The sequence below is a fragment of the Syngnathoides biaculeatus genome, chromosome 14, assembly GCF_019802595.1.
Source record: "Syngnathoides biaculeatus isolate LvHL_M chromosome 14, ASM1980259v1, whole genome shotgun sequence".
NCBI lineage: Eukaryota > Metazoa > Chordata > Actinopteri > Syngnathiformes > Syngnathidae > Syngnathoides > Syngnathoides biaculeatus.
Genome location: NC_084653.1, coordinates 9,549,382 through 9,564,295, shown reverse-complemented (window position 1 = coordinate 9,564,295; position 14,914 = coordinate 9,549,382). Strand labels below are relative to the sequence as shown.

The following is a 14,914-nucleotide window of genomic DNA, read 5'->3' as shown; positions in this document are numbered from 1 at the left end:
CTGTCCCCATGTGCCCTGCGATTGGCTGGCAACCAGTTCAGGGTGTACCCTCCCTCCTACCCGAAGATACTTGGGATAGGTTGCATCTCTCCTGTGACTGTTGTGAGGATAATTTGCTCAGATAATGCATGGATGAACTGAACAGATGACTTGGCAAATTGTGTCAGTTGTGGCCCAAGACCACCAAGCAAATCATATATATCTACTTCCACCACTGCACTGTATGCTTCTCATAGCTATAATACATCCTATGAGTGTAATCAGACATACTCGTTCACCTGCCAGCAAAAACAGGAAGAAAAAAAACTGCAGTAGCCAGGCAGTACATACAAAGTTACTCTGTTTGTCTGTTTCATTGAATAATGTGTTTTATTGAATAATGAAAAAAAAATCCAGCCGCATTCATTCAAGACCATAACTAAATGGCTCATAAGCACGGAAGAAATGTTTTATGTTCATTCATGAACTACACCATATACGAAGATAACACGAAATTAGTAAGTAATTAGTAAGAAGTGACCATGAACAATATTTTTCATTAGTATAACATTTTGTGATTGTTGACATATATTGCTATTGACTGATAAATTTCAATTAAAACAATTAATAAGTTGTCATTAATTGTATTCTTCATGCAAATCACAATTAGTACATTAGGTAAAATTTAAAGTTGGCTAAAATAATGTGAAGTAAATATGCATATATAAATATTCACCTGTGCATGTATTGTACTGTATGAAAATGTTCTCAACAGAACAGAAACAATAGAGTTTGACCAACCTCGAAAAAAATATTAATTCCTTATATTGAAGCTTACAAGAGTTAAACATGATTGCCAAGCACAGTAGATTTACAGTCTAATACTATTGTCTCATAAAGTATCTACGACAGATGCAATATAACGGGATAATGTTCTCATTTCACTGCAGAAGTCATAGCAGCCATCTCTATGTCTGTACTTCTTTTATGAAGCCCAGGTCATCATCTTCTCCTTTGCTGTGAGTTGAGATGGATTCCATGTGAAAATTTCCCATGGCAAAGTTGATAAAGACCTGTAGAGGTTAAACAATCGTATTATTGGGAGTGAAATCTTCTGCTCCCCCCTTGAAATCCTGAATCACAGCTAATATTCTCTCCTCGGCTCCCCCTTGTTTCTTCTCCTTGTGGTATCTTCCATTCCCAGAGCTCCAGAAGAGCAGATTGTAGAAAATCAACACTGAGTGCAAGAATTCTTTCCCTAACTCATATTCCATGTATTTACCCTTAGGCATGTCCTCCAACCTGCCAGCTTCCTTGTGCCTCAATTTTACACTCTTTATTCTGTCTTTCACTCCCACTGAAGCTTTCTTGACTCACCCAGTTTACCTTGCTACTGCTTTTCAGTCACTTCGCAGCATCTGTGTATGTATCCTGTCCACATCTACAAAAAACCCAAGATAGTTTACTACTGCTTACCTCATCCAAGGTGGTCTGGCTCACGGAAAAGTGCTTGATCTTCAGAGAAGTCCTGTTATCCTCCAAGTGTTGGAAGATGTCAGCCACTCCTCCTGGTGCGAACGGAACATGATACTCTGCCATGGAGGAGTGCTGGTCCTGATAATAAATAAGAAAATGGGAATTTCAACAGCTTTAAAAATAAATACATAAAACAAATAAAATAAAACTGTGTGACGTCAAATTTAGCAAATACTAACATTACTTAGCATTTATTGGCTTGTATGACTAATTTGTTTTTTTGAATGTTGGGTTTGAGAAAAAAATATTGTATTATTTTTCAGGTGATTGTTTTCTATGATTCTCCACTTTAGCATTTTTTCAGTATGTAAGAACTTGTCTGGAAATGATGGGCTTGAGAATGCATGAAGAAGTCTTGAAGTCTTCAACAACCTGACTTGTTTTTTTGGAAAGTGGGAGGAAATTTGAGCACCAGGAAAAAAAGCCGCACATTATGTTTAATATACACATAAAAAGAAAGAAGACCATACATTTGCTGATTTGATGGATCTGTATTGTTGTGCATGCCATTGAAATCAAGCAAATACAATGATTTAATGAAAAAAATTTCACGTCACCTACTAGGCCAGAGATTCCCAAACAATGTTAAGGTGTGCTGTGGGAAGTTATCCAATTTTATGTAATTGCTAAAAAAAACATTTATTCCAAGAAATAATGTATCTTTGTCCATCTATTTATGCCGAATGAATAAAGATACATTATTTCTTGGAATAAATGGTTTTTTTTCATCTATTTATGCCGAATGAATAAAGATACATTATTTCTTGGAATAAATGTTTTGGGTTTTTTTAGAAATTACATAAAATTGGATAACTTCCCACAACACACCTTAACACTGTTTGGGAATCTCTGGCCTAGTCGATGACGTGAAATTTTTTTCATTAAATTATTGTATTTGCTTGATTTCAATGGCATGCACAACAATACAGATCCATCAAATCAGCAAACGTATGGTCTTCTTTCTTTATATCTTTATTCATCTATTTATGCCAAGGAGAAAAGGATCTCTACAGGTTGGCCAGACAGAGGGATAGAGATGAGAAGGATGTGCAGCAGGTAAGGGTGATTAAGGATAGAGATGGAAATGTGTTGACTGGTGCCGGTAGTGTGCTAAATAGATGGAAAGAATACTTTGAGAAGTTGATGAATGAAGAAAATGAGAGAGAAGGAAGAGTTGAAGAGGCAAGTGTGAAGGACCAGGAAGTGGAAATGATTACTAAGGGGGAAGTCAGAAAGGCACTACAAAGGATGAAAAATGGAAAGGCAGTTGCTCCTGATGACATACCGGTGGTAGAGGTATGGAAGCAATTTGGGGAGATGGCTGTGGAGTTTTTGATCAACTTATTCAACAGAATACTAGCGGGCGAAAAGATGCCTGAAGAATGGAGGAAAAGTGTTCTAGTTCCCATTTTTAAGAACAAAGGGGATGTTCAGAACTGTGGGAACTATAGAGGAATAAAGTTGATGAGCCACACAATGAAGTTATGGGAAAGAGTAGTGGAGGCTAGACTCAGGACAGAAGTAAGTACCTGCGAGCAACAGTATGGTTTCATGCCTAGAAAGAGTACCACAGATGCATTATTTGCCTTGAGGATGCTAGTGGAAAAGTACAGAGAAGGTCAGAAGGAGCTAAATTGTGTCTTTGTGGATCTAGAGAAGGCCTATGACAGAGTACCAAGAGAGGAACTGTGGTACTGCATGCGTAAGTCTGGTGTGGCAGAGAAGTATGTTAAAATAGTACAGGACATGTATGATGGCAGCAGAACAATGGTGAAGTGTGCCTTAGGTGTGACAGAGGAATTTAAGGTGGAGGTGGGACTGCATCAGGGATCAGCTCTGAGCCCCTTCCTGTTTGCAGTGGTAATGGATAGGCTAACAGATGAGGTTAGACTGGAATCCCCTTGGACCATGATGTTCGCAGATGATATTGTGATATGAAGTGAAAGCAGGGAGCACGCAGAGGAACAATTACAAAGATGGAGACATGCACTTGAAAGGAGAGGAAGATTAGCCGAAGTAAAACAGAATATATGTGCATGAATGAGAAAAGTGGAGGGGGAAGAGTGAGGCTACAGGGAGAAGAGATAGCAAGTGTGGGGGACTTCAAATATTTAGGGTCAACAATCCAGAGCAATGGTGAGTGTGGTAATGAAGTGAAGAAATGGGTCCAAGCAGGTTGGAACAGCTGGCGAAAGGTGTCTGGTGTGTTATGTCACAGAAGATTCTCTGCTAGGATGAAGGGCAAAGTTTACAAAACAGTGGTGAGGCGGGCCATGATGTACGGATTAGAGACGGTGGCACTGAAGAAACAACAGGAAGCAGAACTGGAGGTGGCAGAAATGAAGATGTTGAGGTTCTCCCTCGGAGTGACCAGGTTGGATAGGATTAGAAATTAGCTCATTAGAGGGACAGCCAAAGTTGGATGTTTTGGAGACAAGATTCGAGAGAGCAGACTTCGATGGTTTGGACATGTTCAGAGGCGACAGAGTGAGTATATTGGTGGTAGGGTGCTGAGGATGGAGCTCCCTGGCAAAAGAGCGAGAGGAAGACCAAAGATAAGGTTTATGGATGTGGTGAGGGAAGACATGAGGGCAGTTGGGGTTAGAGAAGAAGATGCAGGAGATAGGCTAAGATGGCAAAAGATGACACGCTGTGGCGACCCCTAACGGGACGAGCCGAAAAGAAAAGAAGAAGAAGAAGAAGATTCATCTATTTATGCCAGTGAGGCACAATGACGGACAGAACAAACAAATCCTCTCCTATCAGATAGCAGGGAGTACATAGAGTAATTAATCCATCCATTTTTGGTGACATTTATGTTTGTTCAAATCCCGGCCCCGCCTGTGTGGAGTTTGTATGTTTTCCCCGTGCTTGTGTGGGTTTTCTCTGGGCACTCGGGTTTTCTCCCACATCTCCAAAACAGGCATGGGAGGTTAATTGAAGTACTCTAAATTTCCTGTAGGTGTGAGTGCGAGTGCTTGTTTGTTTATATGTGCCCTGCAATTGGCGCGCGACCACTTCAGGGTGAACGCCGCCTCCTGCCCAAAGATAGCTGGGATAGGCTCCACCACTCCCATGAGCCGTGTAAGGATAAGCGGCTCGGATAATTGATGGATAGATAAAATTGTCAGTGTCACTTTGAAGCACAGTTAAAACAAGTGGACAAGTACTATGACAGGGCAACATTCTGTGCACAAAAGTTTCAGAAGAGATTGAAAAAGGGAAAAGATGTGTAAAATATTATAACAGCCCCCAAATCTTACCTTCAAATAAGTGCTGGGAAATTGTTTCTGCATGAAAACAGTGATTGGCTCTACATCACTGGCAGGTTCTGCCAAGTGCATCTTCACAGTGAACCCACTGCCGAACCTGCACACAAGGACATGGGCCAAATGTTACAGGTGTGAGTGGTGGTGGTAGTTTGGGGGAAGGTGGTGGTGGTGGAGGGGGCGGGGGTATTCGGATGCAGAAATAGCTGCAGCAGTTCACGAGGATGGCAGAAATGACTTATTTGATTATGTAAAGTTGATCCGAGGTCACAAACCTGTTCTTAATGTGCTGCAAAGAGCCCAGGCAGCGGAACTGACCTTTCACCATAATAGCGAGGCGGCTACACAGTGCCTCACACTCCTCCATGCTGAGAAACCGTCAAAAATTGAGAAGTTTAAAGGTCATGTTTGGACTCAAAAAGGGTAATATGCAAGACTGAAGCCCTCCTCATAAAAATATATTGAATATTTAATACGTTCCTGATGGACAACTAGCACTGGACGAACAGCACTGTCAAGCATGAAGAAATAAGGCAATTTTCTAACCTGTGAGAAGTGAGAACGACTGCAGACTTTCCTTTCACCTCTTCTGAGATAATTTTCCACAGGTGGCGTTTGGTTCGAGGATCCATGCCAGAGCTTGGCTCATCCTGACATGTGAGAGGTGGACAATATTTTCAAGCAAAGGTTCATACAAAAAGAGACAATAGGAGAGTTGAAAGAATGGGGACAACGTAAAGGAAAATTCTCTGAGAAACTGTGCATGAATGCTGAGAGATGCTATCACTGAGTCGAACACGAAAGACATTAAGACTTAACATGGTTAAGATATCAGAGCCAGTGATAACAATCCTCACATGTCATGTAAATATTTCCTCAAGGGCATATGAGCAGTGCACAACAATGTCTTACAACAATGTCTTGTCTGTTTTTTCAACCGTTTTAGTACAATTATGCATTGCTAAATAAAAAATGACCATTTTTCTTGTTCAGTGCAGGATTTTATGCAAAGTCAGTGACAGTTTTTAGATCAAATGTTACAATCTTTGTTTACAGTAAATTGAATAGTAGAAAGTGTTAAAGTGATGTAAATTGAATGCTATGTCATCACTTTTCAAAATTCAGGGCATGAGCCTCCATTTATTTTAACTTCAAAAGTGAAAATACCTGTATGTATACATTGTCTCGTTACTCTGTGTGTATTTAGCTCCCTACTTTCTTTCAGTTCTTGTCGGTCCTTGTTTGTACAACTCTGTGTCATGTTAGTTTTATCACGAGTCATGTTTTGTTTCCAGTTGCACGTTTATCTAAATGTTTCTGTTACTTTGTTTTTTTTCCCAGTCAGAGGTTGGAAATTGCAGTCTTAGTTGCCTTGAACACAGTACTACAAATGATGTTACATCATTGTCACGTCATTGCCTTTTGTCAACTATCTACTGTAACTTTTGATGTCCGTGCAAGAAAAAGTCCAACATTTCAAAACTCATGACTATCTGGGCTGAGAAAGGTAAAAAGTCACAACCATATTGCTTTAGTGCGACTACAGAAAAAGGTTACTCTGGAGACATAATTACAGATGTTGATCTGGACAGATTTAGAAACATCAATGCCAAAAACAATTTACAATATATAATATCAGTAAAGTTCACGGAATCAATGCATTGTTGAAAATGCAAATAGTACATTAAAATGTAATTAATTTTGCCTTTTTTGCGATGTGGTACTAAAGCAGGGGGAAAAGTACAGCTCTTGCTATGCAAACTCACCAGGAGCAGGATTTGTGGATGTCCAATGAGAGCAATAGCTGTCGAAAGCTTCCTGCGTGTGCCACAACTGTAGCCATCGGTGATTACATTTCGATGGTGGTTCAGCTCCAACTTTTTTAGAAGGTACTTCACCACCTGGAAAAATACAGGCAGCGATTATGAAGGGCAAAAAACAGCAGGTAAGCAACGATTTTATAGGCACAAACTCATTACAGTATCAAGCTTTATGAAACATGGAGGAGACTCATTCAGAACCACCATCACCCATCAATTTATCTTATTAAATCCAAATCAATGCCTATTGAATCCTTATACTGTAGCCCCTCCACTGATGAACACCTCTAGTTGTGAAAAATTCAGGTTGTGAAACTTTCTCAGAAAAATATTTTCTGTAGTTATAAAGGAAAATTCATATTACGAAAATAGGTACTGAATTCTAAACCCCCAAATTCCACTGATCGTAAGCATCCTGTATCTTGGTTTGAAAGCGGGGCAATAGAGCCACTCTCCCACTGGCTATCGCCGTAGCATCTTTGTTGCATACCCATTGGCTAAGAAGGACGTCAATCTTTACCCATAATGTGTTTCATTTCCCTTAGACACTCAAGAATCACATGCTAGCGCTTTCACACGGTAGTGCACATTGGGAAAGTACAACATTTTCTAGAGTTTTTCATTTGTGTTTTTTGCAAATTTATTCATCTTTCTTTACCATGGGCCCCAAGAAACTTTAGTGGAAAAGAGTTGGATGCGTGCATAGATTCCTGCGTGTGTTTTCTCTCAGCTGTGAAACGTTTGCCTCCTCTGTCCCCCACCCTGCCTTTTGTTTCTCAACCTTCTCTTGACATAATCACCCCACACCCATGGTCTTCTTCTTTTTTTCCTTTCGGCTTGTCCCATTAGGGGTCGCCACAGCGTGCCATTTTTTTCCATCTTAGCCTATCCCCTGCATCTTCCTCTCTAACCCGAACTGGCCTCATGTCTTCCCTCACCGCATCCATAAACCTTCTCTTTGGTCTTCCTTTCACTCTTTTGCCTGGCAGCTCCATTCTCAGCACCCTTCCACCAATATACTCACTCTGTCGCCTCTGAACATGTCCAAACCATCAAAGTTTGCTCTCTCGAATCTTGTCTCCAAAACATCCAACTTTGGCTGTCCCTCTAATGAGCTCATTTTTAATCCTATCCAACCTGCTCAGTCCGAGCGAGAACCTCAACATCTTCATTTCTGCTACCTCCAGTTCTGCTTCCTGTTGTTTCTTCAGTGACACCGTCTCTAATCCGTACATCATGGCCGGCCTCACCGCTGTTTTGTAAACTTTGCCCATCATCCTAGCAGAGACTGTTCTGTCACATAACACACCAGACACCTTCCGCCAGCTGTTCCAACCTGCTTAGACCCAGTTCTTCACTTCCTTACCACACTCACCATTGCTCTGGATTCTTGACCCTAAATATTTAAAGTCCTCCACCCTCGCTATCTCTTCTCCCTGTAGCCTCACTCTTCCCCCTCCACCTTTCTCATTCACGCACATATTCTGTTTTACTTCGGCTAATCTTCATTCCTCTCCTTTCCAGTGCATGTATCCATCTTCCTAATTGTTCCTCAGCATGCTCCCTGCTTTCACTGCATATCACAATATCATCTGCGAACATCATGGTCCAAGGGGATTCCAGTCTAACCTCATCTGTCAGCCTATCCATTACCACTCCAAACAGGAAGGGGCTCAGAGCTGATCCCTCATGCAGTCCCACCTCCACCTTAAATTCTTCTGTCACACCTAAGGCACACCTCACCATTGTTCTGCTGCCATCATACATGTACCACAGTTCCTCTCTTGGTACTCTCTCATATGCTTTCACTAGATCCACAAAGACACAAAGTAGGTCCTTTTCCACTAGCATCCTCAAGGCAAATAATGCATCTGTAGTACTCTTTCTAGGCATGAAACCATACTGTTACTCGCAGATACTTACTTCTGTCCTGAGTCTAGCCTCCACCACTCTTTCCCATAATGTCATTGTGTGGCTCAACAACTTTATTCCTATATAATTCCCACAGCTCTGAACATCGCCTTTGTTCTTAAAAATGGGAACTAGAAGACTTTTCCTCCATTCTTCAGGCATCTTTTCCCCCACTAATAAGTTTCTTTCAGCTTGTCCCTTTCGGGGTCGCCACAGCGTGTCATCTCAGATGAATGCACATATGTTTGGCACAATGTTTACGCCGGATGCCCTTCCTGACGCAACCCTTCTCAGGGAGTGGAGGCCCCAGTGGGATACGAACCCACAACCCCTGGTTTTCCAAACCAGTGCTCTAACCACTGAGCTACGGGGCCTTCTTTTCCCCCACTAATATTCTTTTGAATAAGTTGGTCAAAAACTCCATAGCCACCTCTCCAAATTGCTTCCATACCTCCACTGGTATGTCATCAGGACCAACTGCCTTTCAATTTTTCATCCTTTGTAGTGCCTTTCTGACTTCCCCCTTAATAATCACTGCCACTTCCTGGTCCTTCACACTTGCCTCTTCAACTCTTTCTTCACTCTCATTTTCTTCATTCATCAACTTCTCAAAGTATTCTTTCCATCTATCTATTTAGCACACTACTGGCACCAGTTAACACATTTCCATCTCTATCCTTAATCACCCTTACCTGCTGCACATCCTTCCCATCTCCATCCCTCTCTCTGGCCAAACTGTAGAGATCTTTTCTCCTTCTTTCGTGTACAACCTGGTGTACATGTCTTCATATGCCTCTTGTTAAGCCTTTGCCACCTCTACCTTTGCCCTACGTCGCATCTCGATGCACTCCTTTCGCCTCTCCTCGGTCCTCTCAGTGTCCCACTTCTTCGCTTATCTCTTTCCTTGTTTGACTCCCTGTATTTTGGGGTTCCACCACCAAGTCTCCTTCTCCCCTTTCTACCAGAAGACACACCAAGTACTCTCCTTCCTGTCTCTCTGATTTCCTTGGCTGTCGTAGTCCAATCTTCCGGAAGCTTCTGCTGTCCATCGAGAGCCTGTCTCACCTCTTTCCGAAAGGCCACACAATATTCTTCCTTTCTCATCTTCCACCACATGGTTCTCTGCTCTACCTTTGTCTTCTTAATCTTCCTACCCACCACCAGAGTCATCCTACACACCACCATCCTATGCTGTCGAGCTACACTCTCCCCTACCACTACTTTACAGTTAGTAATCTCCTTCAGATTACACCGTCTGCACAAAATATAATCCACCTGCGTGCTTCTACCTCCGCTCTTGTAGGTCACTATATGTTCCTCCCTCTTCTGGAAATAAGTGCTCACTACAGCCATCTCCATCCTTTTTGCAAAGTCCACAATCATCTGTCCCTCAAAGTTCCTTTCCTGGATGCCGTACTTACCCATCACTTCTTCATCGCCCCTGTTTCCTTTACCAATATGTCCATTACAATCTGCACCAATCACAACTCTCTGTCTGGGATGCTCAGAACTACTTCATCTAATTCCTTCCAGAATTTCTCTTTCAACTCTCGGTCGCATCCTACCTGTGGGGCATAGCCGCTAACCACATTATACAGAACACCCTCAATTTCACATTTTAGTCTCATCACTTTATCTGATATTCTTTTCACCTCCAAGACATTCTTAGCCAGCTCTTCCTTTAAAATAACTCCTACTCCATTTCTCTTCCCATCTACTCCATGGTAGAATAATTTAAACCCTGTTCCTAAACTTCTAGCCCTACTACCTTTTCACCTGCTCTCTTGGATGCACAGTATATCAACCTTTCTCCTAATCATCATGTCAACCAACTCCTGAGCTTTTCCTGTCATAGTCCCAACATTCAAAGTCCCTACACTCAGTTGTAGGCTCTGTGCATTCCTTTTTTTCTTCTGACGACGGATCTGGTTTCCTCCTCTTCTTTGTCTTAGACCCACAGTAGCTGAATTTCCACCGACGCCCTGCAGGTTAGCAGTGCCGGGGGCGGGCGTTGTTAACCCCGGCCACGACCGATCCGGTATGGGATTCGTTAGATGAACGCTCATATTTGTTTGGCACAGTTTTTACGCCGGATGCCCTTCCTGACGCAACCCTCTGCATTTATCCAGGCTTGGGACCGGCCTACAGATTGCACTGGTTTGTGCCCCCATAGGGCTGCATTGCCCATGGTAAATGAACATAATTTTTATTATGTTAGATTCTTTGAACGCTTGTTTTTTTGGTGGGGTTGGGGGTCTTGGAACGGATTAGGCTATTTCCATGTAAAAAGTGCTTCTACTTCACCAGAACGAATTACTTTACTACTAACCCAAGGGTTACTAAGTAGAGGTACCACTGAATAAGGTTTATTCTAAATTTGTGTATTTGGGATTCGTTTGGTATTTTGTTTCTGAGACACGGTGGATGTACATTTATTATTAGTCAATCTCCTCTAACGTACAATTTTACAGCACCTTATGTCTGACAAAAACATGTCATTGTGGAATAACCCCATAAAGGCGTGTCTGATTATCCACCACAATGGATGGGAAACTAGTATTGGGAAACAACAGTGGAAAAACTCTTAGGTGGTGCATCATCTTCATCTTTGTTCATTACACCATCATGGAGGCTGTGGCCAATTTCTAGTCATTGTTATCACAATCTTGACCAGAATGGAAGGACCATAATAACATCTTTGCATCCATACAGTGTGAGATGGAGCCATAGTTGGCCGTGGTGACATTTCAAATACAATCTTGTCATCTTCAAAGACATCTAAAATATTTTGCACTGACAAGTGTACATAATTCTGAAGTGAGAATTCCATTTGTTAACATCAGAAATGTAATCAGTTTGAGTTTCAGAAGAAGTAGGAGATTATTCAATATTGTCAACACATTGCTGATTATTTTGGCATTGATGAACCTGCACCCCTCATATGAGACATCATTGGTTTCATTCTACGAGAGGGGAAAAAATAGTTCAGCTTTTAATTCTTACCCTGTCTATCTCCCTCTTTGTGATGCCTTGAATACGAGCATAAAAATACAAATGCTCTTCTCCAGTGAGCAGATTATCCAGTGCATCCACCTGGGGACAGTAGCCGATGTTAATTCCCTTGCGCCGGCACTCCATAATGTCTACTAGCCGCCTGAGGAAACACAAAGAAAAGACCGACGTATTTGAAAACCATTCAGAATATCGAATGGGGAAGATGGGCATGGTTTGCCTTCCAACTTGACTCACTAATGATACTTTGTAGCCTAAAATACTCTGAATGTGGTGTCATGTTTGAATAACAACTTATGCAACGTAATTGTGATTGGTGGTAAATAAATGCAGTATATCTAGGATCTCTCTGAAGCTCACATACAGTAAAAATACAAATCCCAATTCAAATAACGTTGGGATGTTGTGTAAAATGGAAATGAAAACAGAAACAATGCTTTATAAATACTTTACAACCTATTTTCAAATGAATACATTATTAAAACACCATATTTGAACAGATGATTATTTATTTATTTTGCGGGGTAAATATTCACTTATTTTGAATTTGATCCCTGCAGCACGTTACAAAAAAATCTGGGACGGGGGCAACAAAAAACTGGGATGGAGTGTTAAAAAAAACACCTATTTGGAAAATTCCACAGGTGAACAGGTTCACGAGAAAGAGGTGACTTATGATTATGTATAAAAGGGGGAACCCCGAAAGGCTCAGTTTTGAGGGTCATCATTTTGAGAACAAATGCATGGGTAAATAATTCATCAATTTCAATACCAATATCACAGGGGTAAACATGGCCCTGTCCCATCTTTTTTGGCACACGTTGTAGCCATCAAATTCCAAGTTAACGATTAAAAAAAATAAACTATCAGTTTGAATATTAAATATCTTGTTTTTGTAGTGTATTCAATGATTATACAGTATTTACCACTTTAAAAATTCCTCACCGTCATTGGAAGTGGGGTTTCTTGGATAAAATGCCTTTGTACATTTTCTATTGACACGCACTCGAGTTAGAGAATGTTTGTCCCTCAAGGTAAAATTTATATTGCATTACCCTAAAGCGCAAATTATTTAATGCCAAGGTAACTAATTTTACATCTTGTAGGGATAAATATTCCCAAAATGAAAATATTGAGTCTCAGGTCCATAACTGTTTGGGTACAGTGGGCCAAACACAGAGCGTGCAGTGAAAATCCCCATGTACCAGTACTAAAATGTTTTGCCTGGAAACATGGATGTGGCCAGGGCTTTATAGAAATACATACATACATTAGTGAGCTGAACAAGATGTATTAATAGATTAAACTAATATTAGTATTGTGTAACTCTGTATAGATTATGTAAGCAGCATGTATCTGGCACTGAAGTGATCCTCCAACAATATAGCACAAAAGCTAAAAGCTATTCATCATCAGAGATGGTGTGAGTGAACATGTTTGCAGAGAGTACCATATGCTTTCATCTAACTTGCTTTGCTGTGCTTTTACAAACTAAAAAAAATCATGAATGAGGAGTTTACCCATCCCAGTCCCTGATCTGCGCAGTACCATCAGTGGGGCTAACATCTCCTGTGAGCATCTTGAAAGTGGTTGTTTTTCCTGCTCCGTTCACTCCCAGCAGACCAAAGCACTTTGGAAAAAAAAGTCCAATACACCACTTTATAAACAGCATGAATTCGATAAGATAAGTAAATAATTAAACCATAGAATACATTTAGAATAATTCTGTCCATTGCAATGTAGCCACAATTGGGAATTTGTGATCATTTAGTTATCAATGTTTGCAGTGGAGGAAAGACCTCCCTCAAGGTCTAGATGGTTACCTTCATAAATACTCACCTCCTGTGTACTCCTGAATTTTGTCATTATTGATTATCTGAGTCTAATTCCGATTACCGCTCCACATAAGGAGATGGAATATTATTAGTAGTACATGTGAAAGGAGTCTCACCAAGGTATTAACTCTTGCCAACTGGCTTACCTCTCCTGCAGGAATTCCCACAGAAAGCTTCTTGACTGCATAAATCTTCTTGTTGACATGCTGATAGATCTTCGTGAGCTGGTTAACTTGTAGGATGTCTTCACCTGCCGCTCCACTGGACACCCGCAAGCGTTCAGCTGCTACATCTTCATCCTCGTCCTCAACCACCTCGGACACCTTTTTTCTGCCCAAAATCAGGTGCCTGCAGTTAGGAAATGTTGACAAAATAATTAATTGGTGTCAGGCATGCAACAGAGTTACCAGTTATGAAAAAAAAGGTGAAAGAAATTAAAAGTGACAGAGAAGTTTAATTCATTATGGAATGGATTCTTTATTTTAAATGGGAGTTGTCATGATCCTGCCGCTTCAGCACGAGCTGTGCGGCTGCGGTGATTGGGAGGCACACACCTGTGCCTCATGCGGCCTGATCATCCCCCGTATATATAGGACCCGGTGACGACTGGTCCTGCGCCAGTTCGTTGACCTTTATGTCCCGTTCCAGCACTCTCATACTCCTGATTGATCCTGTGTGTACCGACCTTCGTCCGTTCTCCGACCAACCTTGCAAGCCTGACTCCTTGATCCTTTTGCCTGCGTTGATTGTTTCCCCGTGTACCAGCTCCTGCCTGTCCGCTCATCTGTTGTCTTCGTCCGATGTCACAACTACCGCTGCTGCGCCGGACTGCCTGCTCGATCCCCGACCTCGGCATACAATAAATGTGTCTCTTCTTGAACTACCTTGCGTCTTCCGAGTTCCTGCATTTGGGTCCTACCTCTCGTTCTGATGGGACGTGACAGAACGAACTGGCCAGTACAGGACCCAGCAGGAAAGACCCGGCGTCGCCGGGACCGACGCAAGGTAGACCGTCTGCCGGAGGACCAAGCCTGTCCAATCCGGGTAGGCTCCCTGACGTCCTCCACTTCCGTGTCTTACGCTCCACCAGCGAGGTATGAATACGTCCCGAACACGACCCGTCCGGCTCCTCATATTCTTCTGGACTCTGACTTTTCGGAATATGAGGAGGACCACGATTTGTATGACCGGCTGCCTGAGTACGACTCCGACGAATTTGAACATGAATCTGCTCGTCCGATCTTTCACCCCAGTCAGTTTGTTTCACCTCCCCGCGTTTCCAGCACCCGAACGTCTTCACCCGGTAGATCAAAGTACACCAATCGGTACGAGGGAACCCGATTGGCCATCTACCCGGGACCTCCGCGGGGCGGCCAGAGGAGACGCCCCGGCCGGGCGCTTCCTGGTGTCTCTCGCTGCGCAGCAACGAAGACACCGTCCTCCCACTCCTCGCCGGCAACGGCGAGACCGGCAGACCCGCAGCTCGTGGCGAGGCTTCCAGCCCAGAGGGAGGAGGAGCCGCCAAACCACGAGGCGTTCTGTCGCGAAATGC

The 14,914-nt window shown here is 42.3% G+C and overlaps 1 protein-coding gene and 1 non-coding gene across 2 annotated transcripts in view; both read right to left on the bottom strand.

Moving 5' to 3' along the window:
* Window positions 1–351: 351 nt before the first annotated feature.
* The window catches only part of abca12 (ATP-binding cassette, sub-family A (ABC1), member 12), a 44,129-nt gene continuing 29,566 nt past the window's right edge, over window positions 352–14,914 (bottom strand). Inside the window, exons 37-45 of the mRNA XM_061841144.1 lie at window positions 13,509–13,710; window positions 13,048–13,157; window positions 11,519–11,669; window positions 6,551–6,685; window positions 5,331–5,434; window positions 5,060–5,152; window positions 4,779–4,884; window positions 1,456–1,593; window positions 352–1,052 (exon numbers count right to left, since the gene is read on the bottom strand). Coding sequence (XP_061697128.1) covers window positions 948–1,052; window positions 1,456–1,593; window positions 4,779–4,884; window positions 5,060–5,152; window positions 5,331–5,434; window positions 6,551–6,685; window positions 11,519–11,669; window positions 13,048–13,157; window positions 13,509–13,710 — 1,144 coding nt within the window. The 3' untranslated portion in view covers window positions 352–947. The remainder of the gene's footprint in view (window positions 1,053–1,455; window positions 1,594–4,778; window positions 4,885–5,059; window positions 5,153–5,330; window positions 5,435–6,550; window positions 6,686–11,518; window positions 11,670–13,047; window positions 13,158–13,508; window positions 13,711–14,914) is intronic.
* Window positions 8,817–8,889, bottom strand: trnas-gga (transfer RNA serine (anticodon GGA)). Its single transcript has one exon. It is a non-coding gene; the product is annotated as a tRNA-Ser (tRNA).